At 41.0% G+C, this 23,492-nt stretch overlaps 1 protein-coding gene across 4 annotated transcripts in view; it reads right to left on the bottom strand.

Annotated features, from left to right (window-relative positions):
• The window catches only part of SPIDR (scaffold protein involved in DNA repair), a 197,672-nt gene extending 175,762 nt beyond the window's left edge, over window positions 1-21,910 (bottom strand). Inside the window, exons 1-5 of one of the 4 annotated variants that reach the window (XM_085221059.1) lie at window positions 21,739-21,910; window positions 16,184-16,339; window positions 15,298-15,376; window positions 14,288-14,467; window positions 11,513-11,670 (exon numbers count right to left, since the gene is read on the bottom strand). In XM_085221059.1, coding sequence (XP_085077185.1) covers window positions 11,513-11,670; window positions 14,288-14,467; window positions 15,298-15,376; window positions 16,184-16,339; window positions 21,739-21,753 — 588 coding nt within the window. In that variant the 5' untranslated portion in view covers window positions 21,754-21,910. Of the gene's footprint in view, window positions 1-11,512; window positions 11,671-14,287; window positions 14,468-15,297; window positions 15,377-16,183; window positions 16,340-20,901; window positions 21,715-21,738 lie in introns of those variants that run through there. The other 3 variants (XM_085221058.1, XM_031552853.2, XM_031552854.2) reach the window with 3 other exon arrangements.
• Window positions 21,911-23,492: the final 1,582 nt, after the last annotated feature.

The following is a 23,492-nucleotide window of genomic DNA, read 5'->3' as shown; positions in this document are numbered from 1 at the left end:
ACAATATGGTTTTACAAGTACTTCTTACATCACTATCCATAATATTATTTCTTTGCCCTGAACGTGCCTGCAAAGAATAACAGAACACTATGAAATACAGTGCTTTATCTACAATCTTCACAGCCAAAAATCCTTTTATTTCCTTCTGATTCTATCAAACACAATGCATTATTAGATTGGGATAGCCACTTCCCCAAATGTTTGGAGACTATGGACTTCATTTGGTTCAGAAAGGAATAGAGTGAAGCACTGGAGGATAAATCTCTCGATCCCTCAGCCTTAATAAACTCCATGTAACACTAGGCTGAGAAAGCACCTCAACTACAACAGAGACCCTCCTCCCCAGCACAATGTTTAAAGCAGTCACACATCGTTTCCTAGTACTACTGTAATGTAGGACCCAAGCTAGATGAACACTCAATATAATAATCCTGTGCCATCTGTTCATGAATAACCCATTCCTTTATTACTTCAGAGAGTTGTGTACTTATTTCCAGCTTTATTCCACACCATTATACACTCATGCATCCACATGCACGCTCCAAAATTATCCTGTTAGCTTCAGAAAGTTCAGTATTGTGGATTTACACTATCCTATTTTTCTTGCACTGTTATTCATATTGTTTACTCATTCCAGAAGATTCTGGAGAGCTTCATATCTTAATATCCTAGAAAAAGCACTATTTCTGGAACATATCAGATTCACAATGCAACTCAGCAATACTATTTAAGTTTCATAATTTTTAAATATACTTCAATAAATACACAAAAACAAATGCCTTGGTGCTGCTGCAATTAGTCAAAAAATGAAAGGCTTCAATTGAGAAAAAAACCTTTGCCTCTGCACTCTCTCCTCATCCAATTAAGTTAATAAAACAACCTGTGAAGCCTGATACCAGCTCACTCCAGGGAAGCTAAATGCTTCCCTAGGCAGATCTGAATACAGCCACCACTCTCTACAGAATCCATGTTGTTTTATAAGCTCCTTTCCATCCCCGTGACTGTTTGGAAAGGTTTACTAAAAACGTGAAGCAAGCATAAACCAGACTATACAGAAAAAAGATGGCAGAAGCCACATGCAGGAGCAGGTGACACAGAGAGTTAGAGCTGCTAAAGGTACTTACTGCGTTGCACCAAGAGAATATTTATTTGCAGCATTGTCTTTTGACATGTTGTCTTCTCAACTCACCACAGAAAAAGGACAAAATTCATACACATTGAAAAGCCCACGGCATACAAAGATGGGAATAACTGCAGGGGAATCTCCCAGGAACAGTTCTAGCCCCTTAGTTTGCTTCTGAGAGGGATTAATGTCGGATGTTTAAGGAAGAGCTTAAAAGAGGACAAGTGTGTGGCAATACCACCACACAGCAGCTTTCCTTCTTCCAGTCTGTGGCTTCAACCAGAGGCCAGATCTTTGTATTAAAAACCCCTAACAGATTTTTTTCCATGAATTTTATCCAACTAGTTTTGAATCTATATAATCTTTTAGCATCCACATCACCCTATGGCATGGAGCTTTGAAGCTCAATCTCATGCGAAAAGAAAATCTCCTTTTAAATGTTGAGCCAACCTGCAAGTCTCACCTGATGTCTCCTAGCTCTACGCAGCAGCCAGTAACTTCATTTACCATCTGCTTGTTATTCATGGTCTTCTTTAACGCTCTCTCACAGCTGTCTGCTTCAGGCTGAAGGTTTTTATTATACCAAATTTCTTCTCATGCAGAAAACATTTCATATCTGATCACTATTACCAACTTTCACTGAACCTTTTTTTCCTACTTTCACTACTTTCCCCCCCCCCAAAAAAGAGAACCAAAACTACTGCCCACAAGTGTGCTGATGGGAAAACTTAGTGAATTTTCTTTAAAGCTGAGTACTTCTTTTTAAGCAACTTTTCTGAGCATTTGAATTCCAACAAAAAACCTTACCCTTTTTCATCCATGATTACTATATGTGAACTATATGCGAAGCTGCTCTCCCCATAGCATTCACCTTCACATACAGACAGCTCCACTCTGCTTTCCTCACTTAGCTGCCCCGTGCTCGAGAAATGAACCATGAAAAGGTCTGCAAAACTCATTTCCTTTCAGGGGCATCAAACCTCTCAACAGTCCCACTGGGATACATACTAAGTGAGAACACGTCTTTTCTGCACTAATGCAATGATGAGAAATATACATGCAGAGGAACAAAAAAACCCCTCATATGCAGAACGCTGGAAGATACAACAACAGCACTGCCCTGGCAAAGCACCTGACATGCAGAGCTGTTGTAGCTACCCCTCTTTGAAGGGTTGCTACCAGGTGAGAGTATGCATTGATGCAGAACTAAATGTTTGTATTGAGCAAGAGAGAGACCTGGTGAACTGAGACTGAGCAACAGAGGGTGAATGGGGACAAGCAAATGAAATAGTGACAGAGTTGGGAAGAGACTGAGTGGGTGGAGAACGACTGGGACAGAGTCAAACAGCATGCCCACTGTGTTGGATTGAGCAGCCAACAAAGGGTGAGGTTCAGCACTGCCTTGTGATAACTGCAGATTATAAGGTTGAGCTGAAGTTGTGAGTAGTAGGAGGCATCTTTAAGACATGAAATTCTAACTCACAACATGAGTGAATAATCATTTCATTTTGATGGAGTTACCATGTCTGAAGGTTTTCAAGAAACATGCAGCGTGGCACTGAGGGATATGGGATATGGCTTAGTGGACACGAATGAACTAGATGATCTTTATGGTCATCCCCAACCTTATGATTCTATGAGCGTATTTTCCAAAGAGACCGAGGACAAAGACAAAATTATCAAGCAATAGCAGCTGCCAGGCCTGCTCTGAAGGCAAAGAGTAACATGCTAAAGAGAAAAAATGCGAGAGCAGGATTATATGCAGCTGGTCTATCTGGAGAGTATGCTAAATGATTCTTGCAGAGCAGGTAAAGTCCTCTAACATTTTAGGAATTTGGAGTTCCAGCCCATCTCTACAGGACTTGTCAACATAAGGGGTTAATCAGTCACCAGGGTTATTAGGCTGGAATGCAAGTGTCCTGATAACAAAAGATTTGTAAATCTGAATTGTCATCTACAGATGATTCAGACATTTGTCTAGAAACTGTTTATCACAAAGCAAGAGCAACAGAACATGACACAGACCCTGCCAAACTGGCTATGAGAAACATGAGGACCTCACCCCACCCCAGAACAATTTCATTGTCCCCAGAAAAGCCAGCCTCTCCCCAAAGATCCCACTGCAACATTTCTTAAACATTATTATAAACATTCTCAGCTTATTCTATTTGTTCTGATCTCATTTACTCCTTTCTTATCTATCCAACACACTTCCACATTGTGGTAGGAGCCAGGAACAAATGTCCTGTTCCTCCATACATACCACAAAACTGCACTCTCTCCAATCAAAAGACACAGCGGCACAAATGATAATAATTAAACTTCAACCAAAAAAAAAAAATCAAAAAACCCTACAAAACTGCTTTCTGCCATGTAGGAAGAAAGCAAAGACAGATATAAAACATCTTCATCCATTAAAGAGAGGGACAAACACAGCCACTGGGGCTTTTAACTGTTTCTAGACTTTGGTTTCTTGTATTTTCCAAAGTAGTCTAGATTTATTTTCAGATCTTCAACATTCAATAGATTTTATCAGAAACCCTTTTTACAAGAACAGTTCTGTTTTTGTGAAAAGTGAAATTAAACACTTTATTATCAGAACAACTAAGACTGATCCTTCGTATTCCACTACAATTTTTCTTCCCCATAATTTCCCTCAGAAAGGATTTCAAACCATCCTTCCATCTCGCCTGAGGAGCCCCAAGACTAATTGTTAAAAATTGGTTTGGAAGACAAGTTTATACAAAACAAAAAACCCAGCAGCTTTCCCACTGCCTTCAAGGATCTTTGCAGAGCACAAAACTACTAGCAAGTTGTCCGTATCAGCAAACAGCCTTCTCCAGGGTAGGAGACAAGTAGGACAAAGGACTTCAAACTCCTACTGATGTCGTCAGCTCTCCTGTCTTCCTCTGCTTCCAGAGGACAGCAGTACACCCCCAGTGTATGATCTCATTCCTACAGCCACCTCTAGTACAAGCACCAGACTACAAAAGCGACATATGTGAGACACTTGATTTGCTTCACCTCCTGAAAGTGAGGTCGGGACCCTGACAGAGCAAACATCCACCTCCATGCTTCTCCCTAATGCTCCTGAAGACTCTGTAATGCTCTTGACAGTCTCAGTACAGAGTGATGCCAGGCCTGAGAAAACCCAGATCCCTCCCACGGAATGCAGCCACAAGAAAACCACCACAAGCCACTGCGGTCTTCTTTAAGAAAGAAGGGAATACAGTAAAGAAGAGGAGCATTTGATACACGTAGGCAGAGATAGCAATGCTGTCAACTGCACTTAAAGCTGTTGCTCTCCAGAGCTGTGCAAGAAAGCACACGCTGCTCAGCTGAAGCCCTAACTTAAACAAAGCACAGGAGTTGGATTAGCATACACAAACAGCCCAGTGTTTGAAACAACATAAAAATACAGTCTTGGAACGACAGCACAGGCAGTAGGGTCTAAAGTCTGTTTATGACACTGTGGTAACTTCTGCAATTCATCAGATTTCGTACACCCAGGATGTGGATGGAATACAGGGCTCTTTTATACTTAGTTTAGACGACACACGGGAAATTTCACAAACTAAGCTCAAAGTAGTCCTTCAGGGACACTCTGGATCACCCACAAGAGCATACAGATATATGGAAGCACACAAGTATGTCACAGCTGTGACAAAAAAACCTGCAAAATGGGCACCACAGACCCTCAACATTTTTTACACCACAGAAAAGGCACTTAGTGAGAACCAAGTGACTCTTAAGGCTGACTGCATCATTCCTAAGGAAGATAATGAGCCAATTCAGCTAAACTGATATTTGAACTCTTATCTCCTGGACTATAAAGAAAATTCTTCCTAAGATACTTTAAACCATTAAAGCAAGGAACGTTTGAACCAGCCAGCTATCAGTTTAGCTAATACCTGACTGATCCCGATTTAAAATTAATAGGGTCGTTGCTTAACTGAAGGCTTAGAAACTAGCCATAACACAGATAGTCACAGCTCAACCATTAACATGCAATTTTCTATTCTGATTATCTTCAAATAACTGAAACAATATGTTGAGCGGAACTCTTGGCTTCGACTATGGAAAAAAGCTGTGAGGCTCTCTCCTAGATGAGAGGATGTAGTGACATGCCTGTAGCAGACAGCAGCTGGCACACCTCTTCAGCTTTGTCCAGAAGTCTAGGTGTAAATCACTTTATCTCACCAGTATGAATTCAAGTGGCATTTGTTCCTGTATTGCTATCAACTTGAAGACTTGACTAATGTGTTACGCTAGAAGGTCCACCTGAAGAGACCGGTTCTACCCAGAAAAGCAAGGTTCACTTTTTCCAGGGGGAAGAAGGGATAGGAGAGGCGAGAGGCAGAGAAAGAAGATGGACACTGCCCAGACTGGTTGTGCAAACACCATTCTTAAAGAGTTCTCCAAGATTCCACTGGATAAAAGTGCTAAGCAATCTTGTCTGACCTTGCATCTGAGCCCGCTTTGAGCAGCTTGAACTAAGAGACATTCTATTTTAAATTTAATTAATTAGATTTACATGTTTGGAAATAATAGTAAGCTTGTGCGTTTCTTGTATATATTCCAACAGACTTCCTTTGGTAATGGACTGACAAAAATAATTGCTTGCAACAATATAGTCACATCATCATCCTTTATCAGTGTTAAGTCATCAGTCTGACAGACGACACAAATTCCATTTGCCATAATAATGAGTCCCTACTTTGAAATAACCTATTTTAAAATCTGTTACACAACAATAGATCTATGCTTAATTCTAAATACCGAGCCAATAATAGCTATAATTACCAATGTAATAGATCAAAAAGCAAAGACACAAAAGCAGGGCCAGAAACATAAGCAAAATCTTGGCCTCGCGTGATTCTTCCACTCGCTAAAGTGAGCTCTTCAAAATATCATGCTGAACTCCCACATCTAACACCACAGAGGAAGAGAGACTTCTAAAAAAAAAAAAAACAACTACACATTAAGACAGCAAGAAATAAATGTTCTAAACAACTGACACAATTTTGACAGATGAGACGGCCTCAGATTGGAGCACAAGCCCTATGGTGGAGTGGCTGAGAGAAATAGAATTGCTTAGTTTGGAGTACAGGAGGCCTGAAGGGAGAGCTTACAGCTCTTCACAGCTACCTGAAAGGAGTTTATGGAGAGGCAGGGGTCGGTCTCTTCTCCCACATGAGCAGCAATAGGACAAGAGGAAAAGGCCTCAAGTTGCACAAGCAGAGGTTCAGATTGGATGTTAGGAAAAATTTCCTCTTTAGAAGAGTGGTGAGGCACTGGAACAGGGAAGATGATGGTCTCACCATCCCTGGAGGTGTTCAAGAAACATTTAGATGTCATACTAAGGGATGTGGTTTAGTGGGAAAATACTGGTGGTAGGTGGATGGTTGGACTGGATGGTCTTGGAAGTCTTTCCAACCTTGGTGATTTTATGACTCCATAAAGTGTACATATACATAAATCCACACCTAGGAAAGTCTCAAATAATGCATTTCAAATTATCTGTTCTTTTCATTCAAAAAAAGATCAAATTAACTTTTGCACAACTGCACAAAAATCACATCAGATCTCCAATTATCAGTGCACACAGACTGCTACACAAAAGGAAACTGAAACAGTTGTGGAACCCTTTAAAAAAATTTTAAACAAAATATGATTATCTTTAATTGCTTATCATTCAACAAGATAGTTCAGGGTTATTGCCATTCAATCTGTATTTCAAGAAAACAAGCTCTTACGTAGCTTTTTGGTGGATTTTCAGCCACATTAGATGTCAAGATAAGCAGTTAAGCTTATTAGCATGTTCTGCAATAAAGTATCTGCTGTAACCAGCTATGTTTTATTTGTGCTGTATAGAACATACAGAAGAATTCTTAGTTCCTATACTCTAACACTATAAAGGGCAAAAAAAAAAACTCTTATCATTCTGGAATAACTCTCTTGTTGTGCATAGAAAGCAAGCAAATCTGGACAGCCATCAGAAACAGATAAAGATGCTTAACACAGGACAAGACAACTGTATTCCATAAGACACAGAAATTATATATTACATGAAAACTACTTTAAGGGATAAAGTTGCAAAATATTTTGGGTAGGAATTTGCAGAGGTGATGCCACTTAGCACAAAGGGACAGAGAATGTTTGCAGAGTAGGTGGTTTATGGTAGAAAACACAAATTCACATACAACAGCACTAGAAGAATAGTAGCGTTCCTCAGGCATCTACACTGGGACCACCACTATTTAATATCTTTGTCAGAAACATGGACAGTGGGACTGAGGGCACTCTCAGCAAGTTTGCCAAGGAAGCCAAGCTGAGTGGTGCAGCTGATGCACTGGAGCAAAGTGCTGCCATCTAGAGTGACAGGTACAGGCCTGAAAGGTGAGTCCATGCAAACCCCATGAAGCTCAATAAGGACAAAGTTCTGCACTTGTCAGGGCAGCTCCAAGCACAAAAAAAAGCTGGGCTAAGAATGGATTGAGAGCAGTCCTGAGGAGAAGGTTGTTGGTTGATGAGAAGCTTAGCACAACCCAACAGAGCATGCTTGCAGCCCAGAAAGCCAATTGTATCCTCAGCTACATGAAAAGCATTGCCAGTGGGGCAGTGACTGCCATTTCACTCTGCTCTCTTGAGATCCACCTCACCTGGAGCACTGCATTCAACTCTGAGGTCACTGGCATAAGGACATGAAGCTGTTGGACTGAGTACAGAGCGCCAGGAAGATGATCAGAAGGCTGGAGAACCTCTCCTATGAAGACAGGCTGAAGGAGTTAGCATTCAGCCTGCAGAAGAAAAGGCTCTGGAGAGGCGTCATCGCAGTCTTCCAGTACTTGAAGAGAGGCTACAGGAAAGCTGGGGAGGGGCTCTTTATCAGAGATTATAGCGATAGGAAAAAGGGTAGTGGATTTAAACTGAAAGACAGTAGATTTAAACATTAGGAAGAAATTCCCTACTCAGAGTGTGCTAAGGCACTGGCACAGACTGTCCAGAGAAGCTATGGATACCCATCCCTGGAGGCATTCAAGACCAGGTTGGATCAGACCCTGAGCAGTCTGACTGGTGGGAGCTGTCCATGACCATAGCAATGCATTTAGAACTAATCTTTAGGGTCCCTTTACAACAGAAACCATTTCATGAGATTTCATATAATCCATAAAATATTCATAAATCGCAAGCAATTTAAAGATTAATACAATATGGAACTTAAACTCATAAAACAAGACCTCTGCGCAAGTCAAAGTAGTCATTACCATTGCATGTAAATGTGCGAGATCAATTCTGAGTTCATTAGATAATGCTCTTCTGGAAAATGTGGATGCTGAAAAAACTAACATTAGCTTCAATCTTTATTCTAGCAGCACTGTCTCCAAGCAAAACATCAACCAGGCTTCCTTCACAGACAACTGAGAGCAGAGGAGCTCTCAGAATAAAACCTTCTGGGATCAGGCCTTGCTAGAAGTTTGTTCTGCATCACCTTAAACAAAAATTCAACCAGTTATAAATCAAAGAAAATTTAGTAATTACAAAATACAAAAGCTCCCGAGGGGCTGCGCGCCTAGCAGTGTGGGACTCACTAACCACATCCCAGCACAGAGCTGCACAGGCTGTCCGGGCCCTCATTCAGCACTTAAAGAGATACAAATAAAGACTGTCGTATCTCACACCTTTTTTTTTCCCAAAAATTCTGAACAAAGCCATAAGTTAGCTAATAGTTGCTCACCACAAGACTAGATTCAACTTGCCTTCCTCACTCTCTGTCAAGTAGCTTTACACATCAGAGGCAGCTAGCTGCTAAGAAAGGCACAGCATAGGGACTTAAGATGAAACACAGACTGAAATGGGACTAGTTTTGCACCTGGCACAAGCAGAAGTTTCATCTCTGTACCAATATACAAGTCTTTCTGCATAGTTAATTGTCACTGAATAGAAGTAATTTTCAAATTAGATCTACTAATATATTGGGAAGAAAATAGTTATTTTACATTTCCCAGTAGAAACCTAGCATACTCTTATCATAAATAGTACAATAAAGATATTTGGCAGCAATCCTAAACCTCTAGAACCTCCTGGTGTTTGGCGTATTTTGAAGTGGAGTAAAATAAATGTCAAGGTCTTTTGATTATCCACACACTTCATTGGGTTCCAGAGGTTTAGTAAACACCACAAAAATGATATATCAACATCTGGCTTTTTTCCTCCCTGCACCATGAACTACGCCACAAAACTAAGAGGCTTTTCTTGAAAGAAACTCATACAGCAAATGACCTTCTGTGGGGAGCACTTCTTTTGTATTCTCTCTTGGAACCATCCCAACCGTCTGCTATTTTTCCTAGGAAAACGACATATCCCAAGCAAAGCAAAGTGCGCAAGTGACAGCAAATGACTACCCTCCTACATACATCAAATTCCCAGAGGAAAGTTCACTGGTAAGGCTGAAATCCCCACCGCGTGACACTCTGACTGGAAAAGGGAAACCTGCAAAGGCATCCTCCTGCCCTGTTTACTCAGGGACTCCTGTAGTACTGTAAATATTCTGGTTAATTTAAACAATTTTGTACCATAAGTTTGCATCTAAAAAGCCCTCTTATCTCGAGGGCTCACCTCTTACTAATATTGAAGTGTCTAAAAATTTACCCAACTTTCCATCTACAGTGAGGTAACTCATGCTGATGTAATAGAAGCGGGACGACTTTCTGCCGCTCGCACAAATCCCGGGTCTGTTCCACCAGGTTCACGCCCTTGAACCCGCTGTGGAAGCAAGGTAACGGCCCGGCCGGGCAGCGCCCGCCGCTCGCAGCGCGGGCTTGCGGCGCCCCCTGGCGGGCACGGAGGGAGCAGCTGGAGACCGGCGCTAGGTTCCCGAAGGGCTGCGCGCCTAGCAGCGCGGGACTCGCTAACCGCATGCCGGCGCTCCCAGCATGGGGCTGTACGGACTGTCTGGCCCCTCACACAGCGCTCAGCCACCCTCGCTGAGGAACGCTGTCCTCATGTGGTGACACAGCCTCTCGTCCTCTCACTGGGTTCCTCGAAGGGACAGGTCACTCTCCTGTTACTTCAAGGGATGAAAAACCACATAGGAGGTTCCATAGGAACATGAGGAAAAACTTTACTAGAGGGTGACAGAACTGGAACAGGCTGCCCAGAGGGGTGGTGGAGTCTCCTTTTCTGGAGATACGACCCACCTGGACACTTTCCTCTGTGACCTACTGCAGGGAAGCTGCTTTAGCAGGAGGCTGGGCTGCACAATCTCTAGAGGTCCCTTGCAACCCCTACGATTCTGTGATTCTGTGTGGTCAGAGCTCTACTCTGCCCCCTCCAGGCCCAGCAATGCCAGCCCTCATACACCACATACACCAACCCCAGCCCCCACATTGCTGAGGAACAGGGAGGAGCAAGGGCCTCACTGGAGAGGCTCCTGATGATGCGCCTGGCTTACAGCACCAGAAAGAAGCTCGATGTCAGCCTTCCCTACATCAAATCTCAAGTCTTTTAATACAATTCATTTCACTGGAAAAAACTTTTTTTTTTTTTTTTAAGATTTATTCTGTACTTGATAGGACATTCCCTCTTTAAGTTCTTTCTGCAGTTAAAAAACCTCCCCCATACAAGAACAGAAACACTACCAGTCTTAGCCGATACGATTCAGTATTTACTTCTGCCTTTTCCTGAGCTCTCCAGTCCTCATCACTAAAAAGAGAGTCCTATCTTGGTCTCTTACCTCACCACCGCTCAGAGATTATGCCCTATGCACAATAACTGAATTTGATATAGTCAAGCTCCCAAAACACTCCAGAGAAATAAGAAGCTGTCTGATCCAGCACATAACAGGAAATTGACATCAACTTGCTGGAGAAAGCCATTAGACAAGGGCTACGGAGAATCCAGATCACCACATTTCTGGTAAGAAATCTATCCACCAGGCATCTTTTTGTATACATGTTGAAACACAAGAAACTCCATTTAAATTAAGAATAAACTTTACTCAGAGTGATTAAACAGCTTGCTCAGAAAGACTGTGGAGTCTCCAAGCCTGAAGGTACTCAAAACACAACCACACAGCCCTGAGCAGTTCACTCTATCAGACCTTGCATTGAGCACAGGGGTTGAACTGGATGATCCCCAGGGAGGTGCCTTCCCATCATAGTCATTCTGTGTCTCAGCAATCACACTACCAATTTCTAGGTGTGGGGCACTGGTGGTTTTGAAGTTTGGCAGTCAGGGAAGATATCCCGAAATTCTTGTGAACAGGATTCCTTTTAAAGATAAAGTAAACAGAAGCCTCACATCCCTCCAAGTTAAGTGCAATCAAATGAGAATACACTACATAATTATAGGAGGAAAAACTTATTTTAAAAGAAAACAGTTTCTTACCTTACAAAGCTCATCATTCTCCTCTTGGACAGGTAGAGAATTAAGATTTGTGCAGGAGTCAGTGTCTGATATCTCCAGTGAGCTGTCATCTTTCTCAGATTCATCACATTCATCTGTAGAATCACTATCCTTCTCCCAGTCAATAAACTCTGATTCATCTAAAGAAAATTTGCAATAATGTTTCTTATTCATTCACATATTATTCAAAAATATTAATTTAAACAGTAAAACATTAATTATCCATGACTTGGGAAAAGCACAATATTATGCTACATACATTGAACCTGCCTTTATGTTTAACTACTTTATGATCCCGTCCTTCGTAAAATCCAAATAGAAGCTTCCATGAATGGATGTATTAAAAAATAAAAATTCAAAGTACTGCCCCATGAGGAGGCAGCATTTTTAACTACTTAGGTAAGTACTTGGTTTAGTTGTTAATTTCTTAGGATTTAGAGTGCCTATGGTTTTTTCCGTCCGGTTGCATCAGATTTTTTTTTTTCCAAGTGTACTTATTCAGAATTAACTGTTTTATATAAAAGCAAGTACTTCAGACAGTGACCCGGAAGAGCTGCAAAGCTGATGGAAATTGACATCTGTTATGAGTAGTAACTCCCATACATGAAAAAATACTTGAAATGGTAGCCTTGTAAAACACCATGGCCAAATACACAGGTCTGCAAACCAAACTTCTGAGCACACCAGACAGATGTTTGTATTAATTTCTCCTAAACAATCAGGCACAAGAAAATAAGTGTTTGCCTCAAACAAAGAACAGTGACAAAATGGCAATAAACACAGACGCTGCTCTTTCACCACACTCGTGACCATGTAGTCCAGAAATACACTTGTACACATCTACAAGGATCTTCTGAAAGGCAGTGGAAGCCTGAGTTGCTGTAGCAGTCCTCCTAAACAGTCCCCCTTCAGATCCAAGTGTCTCAGCACACAAGCTACTGGCAAAAAGAACCTCATTGAATTTTGAGAAGATAAAGTTTGGAGGAGGAAAACTGAAAACCTGAGTTTTGCTTGTATTGCTTTTGCAAAAAGCAAATAAAGGAGGCACGTACATGTAATGATGCTCTAGGCATCTCTACAGATATGTGGAACAGTGGTAGTATGTTCCGTTACAGTGCTACAGCAGTTTAAGTCACTAATTTCTTCACAGAACTTCCTAATTCTGAAGCCACCCAGACAAATAAACAGAAAGCTCTGGTTTGCCTATGTGAATTCATTTCTGTTTCTAAAATGAAAGAAGCTATATAGAAAAAGTTTTAAATACAGCCACTGGTGACTAGTTTAGCACAAAGAGGTCTCCTGAAGCTATGTGTCGCACCGCATGCAACTTATGATGGCAGCACGAATCCCAAGTCCTATCTTGTCACACTCAGGTGCCAATACTTCTGAAGGTGAACTTCACATGAAAGGACATGCCACTTTTAAAATATTTTCTTGGCTATTATCCCCATACTTACAACTGAACATATGTAATATGCATACACAGATATCCATGTACAGTACTACAATTACTGCACATAACCAGTACTACTCACTGAAAATTGAAAAAAAGGAAAAGCAGTTTTCTATTAATGGGGAGTTTTCTTATGCCCCACTGCCTTCAACAACTCAATAAATTAGAGAGTTGAAAAGGAAATGTTTTCATTTCCTTGATACCTTCAAGCTGGTACATAAAGCATCAGTTTTGTCATTTACATAGAGAAACCAAATTTTGCTAACTCATAAGTAAAAGAAAATCAGTGTACTGTCTTATTAAAATTAAAAATTAAAAGCTGTATTACATATTTATTATTGAACCGTTTATTGTAAGGGATATGAGAGACAAGTATAATAAAATGATATTAATAGCAGGCTTGAAAGTTTCCTGGTAAACAGATTAAAGTCCACAAAGTGACCAGTCCTTCCATTTCTAAAAGAACAAAAATTACTAAAAACTACAACAGATGACCAGATAAATCAATGACGTGCAAAATCAATGACAAATACAGAAGAAATAGGAAGACTGAGTTTGTTGTAAACCAAAGGAATGTGCTTAGCCAGAGCCACAAAAAACAAATTAGTCAATCCATCTGCTCAACTCACAGTACTGTTTGAAAGCTACCAGATAACCAGGATCTGAAGTCTGTCTGTAATGCTTCAGATCTAGCTTAAGTAATCACATCGAAAATAAGTTCTAATGCCAATTAAACATTATCCTAATCAACTTGTATAATAAAGCACACAAGATTTTTGTCTTCAGCTGCACTTCTTTAATCAAAGTCTCTGCTATCTGGCATGCCTTGTTCCATGAAATAGAAAGCAACTCCTAGAAACAAAACTCATGGTTGCTTGCACAATACAGCTAGCAGAGAAAACAAGGAATACTGTGTACTGAAATGAAAACTCATGCCACGTAAAATGATGTTATCTGCAGCTGCAAAGCCTGCCACATCTATTCAGTATATGTAGAGACAGCAACATCCACTAGCAGAACAGAGCAGGCAGAGGAAGGTGTTCACAACACCAGCATGTATGAGCATAGGAAAGGAAATGCTACAAAATGCTACTGGACTCCAAAGTTGTTTGTTTGTTTGTTTACATAATTTAAAATAAGAGGTTATGCTATACTCACTGATACAATGGAAGAAAGTCCTCCAGATGATCTAGATCTATTTTGATTAAGTCATGTCCTTTAGCCAGAATGATCTCACAGTATTTTTGTCACAGCACTTAAAGCTGACAAAGTTTCTTGACAAATCTGCTTGTGTTTGAACTTACCTTCATCACTTCTGTCCTCTAACAAAAAACATCTGCCCTGTGACTTCTCTGCTTTGCAAGTGAGACTTTTTTTGTTGTGTAACCTTGAAATCGATGTTTTGTTTTCATCATCTGAAAAATCACTGCCACTAGAGGTCCAAATTATGTCTTCAACCTCCTTAGAGCTTTCAGCAGCAGATCCTATTAAAGAGAATTGTAAAGTTTTAGATTGTTACAAAAATATAGTACAGTTAAATTTAAAATCCTATAAAAATTATGCTAAACTGTTTTTGAACTGGAAAAAATTTACCAGCTCTGTCAGCAAGCAAGAGATCAACACTGGAAAGTTAACTTAAATATTTCTTATACAGTCATGCTTTATTTTCATTTTGATTCTCTCTGCTGCTAGAGCAAGTAGAAAGACAAAGACTGAAGAAATCACTGCCCTATCTCTCCTTTCCTCTGGACTCGAAAAGTGAAAGATATGGAGACAGTCCATAAGTCCTCATACTCCTCATCATGCCTAGAGTTCTTTTTCCAATCACAACACTAAACAGACTCAGGTACATTCAGAAGATGGTGAATGCAGGATGTTGGCAAAGTTCTGTTTCACTGTCTATTCCTTATACTTAAAAAATACCTTGTTTCTCTCATGCCTGCTTCTCAGTCTCTAAAATGAAGTGAGAATTATCTCACCCTCTATCTAGACAGCTACAAGTCAGTTTTCACTTCCTCCACTTAAAACTGTGGACAGTGTTCTGTCCCTGCTAGGATACATAGTCTATACTGTATTAATAGTAGTCTACCTGTTCAAGAGCAATAGCTAAAGTTTTTGCAGTTTTGCAGAGCTGGCATTCTAGGTAAAGAGAGGAGCCCAAACACAACAGCATCAGGACTATCTCTTATCAAAAGTAGATTCTAAGTACAAAAACAGAAGAAAACCAGTACTTTTAGCAGCTTACACCTTGATAAGGGACAAAACAAAGTAGAAGTCTTTTTGACAATACCGAGATGACACTGCTGTAACATACCAACTGGGCTTTCCGCAGTTGTTAGAAGTGGTCCAAGGTGCTTCTTAGTCTTAGATTTATTACCAGCAGATCTCAATGACTAGAAAGAGAGATGTAATCAAGATTATCAACACTGTGTTAAAATTGTTCTTATATACTTCAGATCTGTTATTATACACCCACCACAACTGAGCACAACTTCAGACTGATTTTTCAGTCTCCTACTACACTGTAGTATCATGAGGACATTAACATGAAAGCTTATATTTTCCTCAATGATGAAAGTTAAGCTCTCTGTGACAATGACAAGAACAGCATCTAACCTTATGAAGAACAAAAGCCACTATTTTCAGCATTAAAATGTCAAAAAGGGGCAGGAAGACCATGCTTAATAAAGCACGTGCCCTGTTCCAAGGCTGCAGAAAAGCTTTCTGTGGTCCTGTCTGTATTTCATTAAATCCCACAAGCTATGTAACACTAGGACTGCTCAGTACCAGAAAGAAACAAAAATCAGTTGAAGATTTTCAACACACAGCCCTTTCTCACTCAGAGCTGGCTGAATATCTCAATTCATGACCAAAACTAACATAAAAAAAAAATTAAGCTTAATTTGATATATAATTCCAAACAGGAGTTGCAAGGTCATAATGCAGTATTTTTCTACAGTTAATTCATTGTTGCAAACAATCTCTTTATATCTAACAAGAACACTTCTAATGCAAAATAAAGTCATTTTGTTCCATTTTTAATTTCTTTTTAAAGGAAGAAACGGCTCTCCACCCCAAATGTTAAATTAAATAGCACATTTAGGGACAATACATAAAAGGGTGACTATTCAGTCAAGCATGGAAACCACACTACCAGTTGGCTTTTCTTTCTTACACCTTTAAGCAAGCCAGCATTTTACCTCCAGCATAGAAGTACTCTGAAAGCCATCCCCACACCTAAGCCACGCACTGGAAATTGAAGCAGCAGCCACTGATGTCCTGAGACTTGATTTTTTCAGCTGTAGGGTTGTCTCATCTGGGAAGGACGTGCACTCTGCATTCCAAAACCGCTTCCGCTAAGAAAAAGAAACCCATCAAAAACACTGCACATGCATAATGCTTCTCAAGTGAAATTTATTGAATCTAGAAATTCCCTTTTTCTAAATACTTCCAAACAAACTCCTTATTTTAAAACAGATGGAAAAAGAGAAGTTTAGAACTTCCAAGCATTTCTTACGCAACACCACACAACAACAGTAGCACTAATTGTCACGGGTAAATCTGATCTTTGACAAGTGTGCCATTTGCTGCTCATCTAAGTTCTGTCTGTAGGGTCTGTTAGCTGCCCAGTGACGATGACAGTCCTAAGAGCGGCTCAGTAAAACACATTATAACTACATAAATCCTTCAAACTCTCATTTAATCTGATTGAATCCTGTGTTGTGCAGGAGGTCAGACCGGGTAATCAATAGCCAGCGCTCCATTCAACAACCAGCAGCAAAATACCAAGAACACCAGACAGAACTCTTTCAGCTTTAAGAATAACATTTGTTTTCATCTATTTCTCCATAACAGTAGATTAAGTGATGCACTTTCCTTATGTGCAATGTGAAAGTCATTCCGACTATCAGGTAAGCTATGAAAACAGGCTCCTCATTTGCACCCAGCACTAATTTCATGCAATAGATTTTGACATGTGAAACCAGTTTAAACTGTTACCTGTAAGACTCTACATCATTTTACACATATAAATTGAACTGAATGCATGATAAAGACTTTAGCTCACTCTATTGCTGAAACATTTTATAAAAGTTTGACTGTACTTTACTACATCAAAGCTACGTTAATCAGCACACAAAGATAGAGGGAAAGAAAGAGGTCACGGGCAGCTTTTGTGACTGATGTGTATTTGTTTCCTCCTTAATTTCTGAATGCTGGCCATAATGAAAAAGGTACTTCCAGAAAGAACACAGTGAGCAGCACCTTGGTTTGTCCCTTCAGTCAACCAGTCCTGTTTTATACACTAAACCAGTCCTAATTATACACTGAAACACAGAGAATAGATTCAGGCACATATATAATGCCAATTGATTTGTAATCCCACTGTAGATTACATAGGAATATCCAGTCAATAATTTGAATGCAGATTAAAATCTTCTATTTGTGTTTTTCAAAAAGAGGGGATTCTAGTCAACTCCTTTGTTAATTTTTGCTGTGTTAGTTATTTTTGAACCTTAACCAATGTTGAAAAGCTTGCTTACATGTATGCTATCAGGACTTCTAAACTTACGCAAGATAAATTTTCCATAACAAAACGTGGCAGATCAAAATGTGGTTCATCCAAGCATGTTTCTTAACTGGGGTACTGCAGTTTGAAAGAATGTGCATCTGTGTCAGTAACATCGCTATGACTTGCTCGGGGGTTTACAATACACAGCTTTTGATGGTCAATTAAAAGCAGAGGCAGTTGGAAACAACTGAGAAAGCCACACAAATGCATGCACTAAGAGTTACGTAAAATAGGCTTTGTAATGAATTTCTATTGTCAGGAAGCATTTCAAACACAGAACTATAGAATGACTCTGTCCTGTTTCTTACCATATTATCCTTAAAAATCATTAAATCCCTTTTCACAGAGAATCCCTCCGTTTCCCTGCACTGCAAGTACCAATGGGAACAAAAAGAACACTCTAGAAGAGGTGCAGTGTGCCATGGCAGATGAGGTAGCATCAGTGTTGTGGGAAGGCACATAAAAAGAGGGCTCACACACTACGTGTGTGTGTATATATATATATATATATATATATATATATATATACACACACACACACACACACACACATATATGCACAGTGTTTTTAAAAAAATACACCATGTAAAATGCATATATTTCAACGTGCACAAAACAACTTGTGCTCATATAAACAAAGCACACTTTTATTAGAAAGCTGCAATATGAATGCCCTGTGGAACAGAAAAATAAAGCTAGATTTACACAGTCAAAGCTCAAAAGACAAATACTTAAGAGCACAGGTGACACTGCCGAGTTCTCTCGGGACAAAGGCTCCAACCACCAGCCATGGGAGCAGCTCTGCAGAGCACTCTGTGCACGGCTCATGGGCACCATGGGATTGTGCCTGTGCTCAGGAAGGCAATGGCTATGGCAGCCAACCCTGCAGAGCTGCTGCTCCCTCGCACCTCTGCACAGAGACCTGCTGCCGTGGGAACACACCGGCTGGCACATGAACTCCAAGGTTTAGAGCTTCCCTGCCTCCGCTCTGCTTCAGGGCAATGGGGAAACTGATAATTGAAGAAACTTGTTTTCTCTCAGTATTTATAACAAAGCTAGTCCAAAGGACATGCTGTTCCTAAAGAACTGCAACACAAACAGCGAGTTCTTTTCACCCAAAGTCACAAAGTTAATCAATCTTTTTCCTCTGGCATAAAAGTGGGACATAATATATTGGGTAATTACTAATGTTGCACATGAAGTATCCAAACCCAAGGTATTGGTATAAGTGAAGTTCAAAGGAGTCAGACCACGTAAATCCAGTGCATCTCAAAAATCAAAACGTACTGCAGAACAAAGGGCCACAGAATAATCTCGTGGATTTGAGCACAGTGTCTGGAGACAAAATATGCCCTCTAATTTTGAGTTTAAGTTCAGACTAGGATGCTACCTCATGCAGAAATTGTCTGCTGACCTCTGTTCATGAAAGCATTGTACTTTTTCTCTGGAGCAATTCCTTTTAAGTATCAAAAAAAGTAACAGTGCTGTGTGTGTCACTGGATTAGGATCAACCCCTCCATGCCAAAGGGGCACAAAACAATCCTTCCCTCATTACCCCTGCAGTAACTCTCAGCAAAATAAAGGGCAAATCAGCCTCTATGGGTAGGGGTGTGCTGAGAGGAAAAGTGAGACAGACATCTCAAATACATAATGATTGAACACCAGCCTGCTAAATGTATAAGGCTGGAGGGTTGGTTTTGATTTTTAACTAGATGGTCCTATCCAGAACATCTCCACTCAACCAATCCATATATCATTACTTCTGCAAATATTTGTTAAGCAGAGGCACCCTAAATGCAGTCACTGGGACCATATGTTCAATGTCTACTAACTGCACACAGGCATTTACACACCAGACAATGCCACTTCCTTGAGCCTGTGCCAAAAAAACACAAAACAAACCCCCACAAAAGCATGACCTAGTACAGTATCTACTGCATACACCAGCAACATCTCTTTGACACATCACTTTCTCTAACACAAAAACAACACAAGCTGAAGGACAAAAAAGAAAAGGTTTTGCTGTATGACTCCTGCTACTGACCTGCGGATTGGTTAATTGCACCACTTAAGAACAGAAATTATTTCAATACAACTGTTGTATTCTTCTCTAGCACAGAGCAGGCAAGATGCTGAAGTTTTTGATCCCAAAAACTTTTTTTCCCCATTAGAAAAAACTTCTGAATACACCACAGAAGAACACACAGTGATATCAAACACTGACCAACAACCATTCTCATCTTTCGCCTTCATCTTCACAATCTTCACATGAAAACACTCATAAATTAGAACAAAGGAGTTCCAGGCTTTAGAAGCCCAACGTTAAGACTGCATAAAACTGAATTTGACAACAGAAATCTCATTCTCAGCAGAACTCAGCATTCATGCCACTGAGCTCCTGAACGTATAGTTTCCATTTTCAATGCCTGGATGGAAATTAAGATTTTCATTTGCTTGAAATATTAAAATATCCTTGCATTTTAAACCTTCAAGCAAGGATTTAAAATGAGGCTGTATTATTTCAAGCCAAAAGTAGAGCTGTTTTTTTTTTCCATAATGAAAACCAGCACACATCCTTTCCAAAGTCAACTGGCAAGAATACCCACAATCTCAGCTAAGAAGTGTTCTCACCAAGTTGTAATCATTTGCAAAAAATGCTGAGCTACATAACTACGGTCACAGTGACCTGGCATTCCTCCTTCCAAACTGTTAGCATACACTTCAAAACAAAAAAAAGAAATATTATTTTCCAAAATACTTCTACAGATGCTGATGTATGGGACAGATATTTTTAAGTTTTAAAACTCTTATGTTTCTGATTATTACTTCTGTTAACAAAAGGCTATTTTCTGATTTACTGATACACATGTGGATATACACACACAACTATGTAATATTACCACTTGAACGCTGAGTGGCTTTTTTAAACCTACACATGCTTACGTAAGCATCAATACAAGTTACTGTGATAACACTGAGGGAGAAAACCCTCCTGGAATAAGGATACTACTGAAATGTACTTCTTACATATAGCTTGTGCCAAGTTGTAGTCAAACATAAATCACCACTTTACCAATCAAACTGATGAGAACAGAAGTACATAGAAAAGCTTTCTCAAGATTAAGTTATCCGAAACATTTCGCATACAATCATAACACCACACATTAGTTAAATATCAGGTTGGTTTATTTTTTAGAGTGGCTTAATGAATAGAATAGTCAGCAAATGCAGAGGACTGCTGTCTTCTCACCTGACCGGTACAGCTCTCACTGATACAGTAACTAGAAACAGTGTCTACTATTTATTACCAAAAACCTGTCAGCAAATGTTAACGCCTTAGCTGCTCACCTGTAGATTTTCCAGCAGTCAATAACTTATAGAACCTTTAGAAGAAGATATGAACATGGTAGAGTACGTTACTTTAAGTCTGATTACATCTTTCAATAAAAATGGACTTTAAACTTAGCTGTACTAAAACTGGTGTGGAATACTCATACCATTTCTACCCATGTACCAAAAAGAGAAACTTTTTTTTTTTAGCATCTACACCTGACACTGGAGGTCTGTACAAGGCTGCCCAGAGAAGCTGCGGATGCTCCTTCACCGGAGGTGTTTAAAAGCAGGCTGGCCAGGGCCCCGGGCAGCCCAAGCCGGCGGCTGGAAACGGCAGGGGATTGGAGCTCGGCGATGTTTAAGGCCCGACCCACCATAAGCCACGCCGTGGTTCCCCGCACAGGCGCCAGGCGGCAGCACGGGGCCGGGGCACAGAGCGGCAGCACCCCGAACGGCGCGCGCCTCCGCTTAGCTCACGTTCCGCCCGCGCCCCGAGACCGAGCCACCAAGAGAGCGGCACGGAGCCCGCCCGTCCCGACCAAAGCCCCGAGGTTCGCTTTCCCCCGCTGCCACCGAAGCCGCCGAGCCCCCTCCGCGGTGTTCCGCCGCACCGCCACGAGCGGCGTATGGCCGCGAGGCGGCAAACCCCCACGGCACGAAGCGGGGAGGGCATAGCGTCCAGGACGCGTCGGAGAGGGCCGGAGCCGACCCCTTCCGGGGAGCCTCAAGGCCCGAGCTCCCAGCGGCGAGGGCGGGCAGCGGGGCCGGAGCTCGCCCTGAGGGGAGCACGGCGATTAACCCGCCTCGCGCAGTTCCCTCCCGCACAGATCCCCTCGGCGCGCACGCAGGTACCTTCCGACTGGGCATCGCCCCCGGCAGGGCGGCCCGAACCCCGGTCACGTGGCAGGGGAGCCCTAGGGGCGTGGCGACTGAGGAACCCCCAGCCCCGCCGCAACGCCTCCCTTTCTAGCTTTGGCGCCAACAGAGCCGCCGCTCTTCATTGGGCGGGCCGGTGACGTCACGAGGGGGCGTTACTTATGGAGGAGAGCGTCGCGCATGCGCGTTTCAGCGCCCAGGCTTGGCGGGCTTTGCGATGCCGTCGGGCTTCCGGGGGCACTTCACCTTGTGAAGTAGTGACCCCGAGCAGTGAGAGGCGGGCTGTGTTTCGGCTGTTGGGGCAGGAGGAATCCTTTGGGTGGTGTTTGACCTTCGTGCTGGTCTAAGTCGCTCAGATCTGACAGGGATGATGGGTGCTGCGTTAACAGCTCAAGGAAATAAACAGTTTGTATCTAAGGAAGCAAAATGCAAACACAGAACAAAATGCTTTGTCTGAAGTTCGCTTGCTGTTAAGCCACCAACTTAACATGTTTAACCCTCTAAACTAACACCAGCATGCATTTACAGGCAAGAAAATATAAACAGTGCCAAAATGTAGGGAAGTTGGACTCATGCCTTTGAGTGGATTTTGTCTTGCTGCAAAAAGTCACTGCAGCCAACTAGAGGGCAAAGAAAGCTGACAGCCTTTGACAATGTTTTTCTAATTCAGGAGGAAGCACTGGCAGAAAAAGGGCATCTCAGTTATTCTTAAATGCTTTTATGTTGTCTTGAGAAGGTCAGGCTGTCAATGCTGGTGTGAAGAGAGAATAATAAGCAATCTTTGTAAAAGAAAAAGAAAATAAGAATTATGCATTATATCTCAGCATAACTAGAATTTGTAAATATATATGTTTTGATAGAAGGCACTGTATAACTAATTTTTGTTATTAAACCATAATTGCGTGTATCTACAGTTTGTATTTTTTCCGAGGCACCCTGGGCCAATACCCATCTCACATTCCCTTGGTAAAACTGCCACTAATTAAAGTGCATTTTGCAGAGGGAGAGAAGAGCCAGAATCATCATTTACAACTCATGCTGCCTTTGATTGTTATGTTCAAAACAGAGTTAAAAGCTGCATGTTCACATCCTTCCAAAAGCTTGCAGTATTTCTTTTCCAGTTACCAGATTGACAAATTAGTTCAATTATGCATTGTCATAGCGGTTTTCTTTGATATTTCAAGAGGTATTACTGTGCTATTCAGTTAGATAGGTTATGTTAGAGCTAAATACTCAAACCACAAAAGTTTAGCCAGATAAATGACTCTGTGTTATTTTTTTCTGTAGTCTCCTTTTGAGGATTACAAGATACTTGTATCTGGCAGGAATTTCCTTCTATGGAATCACAAGAAAGTGACCCAATAAATAGATTTATTTATTTACATTAATGTTCTTCATAAAGTAATACTAAAATGACATGGAAATAGAGGGAAGAAGTCAGAAAACAACCCTATATGGTATGAATTAAAATAGAGCTGTGATTGTTTTAAAAACAATTTTCTGTGGAAAAAGAATACTGGATAGCTAGCTTTTTCACAAAGGCTAAAGAAGCTTTGTAATACTTGTACATTGTTCTTCCAGTCCTTTAAAAGTTTCTGAGGGTTATATCTGTCATCACAAAACATGAACAATAGTTTAATTCCATACTTTGATCTGATGTACCGATTGACTGTGTTTGTGCTCAAATCATGATGCCACTGCTTAGGAAACATTAAGAAATAGAACTTTTC

The sequence above is a fragment of the Meleagris gallopavo genome, chromosome 3 (assembly GCF_905368555.1).
Source record: "Meleagris gallopavo chromosome 3, MGAL_WU_HG_1.1, whole genome shotgun sequence".
NCBI lineage: Eukaryota > Metazoa > Chordata > Aves > Galliformes > Phasianidae > Meleagris > Meleagris gallopavo.
Note: the sequence above shows the minus strand (reverse complement) of the source record. Positions and strands in the feature narration are given on the sequence as shown.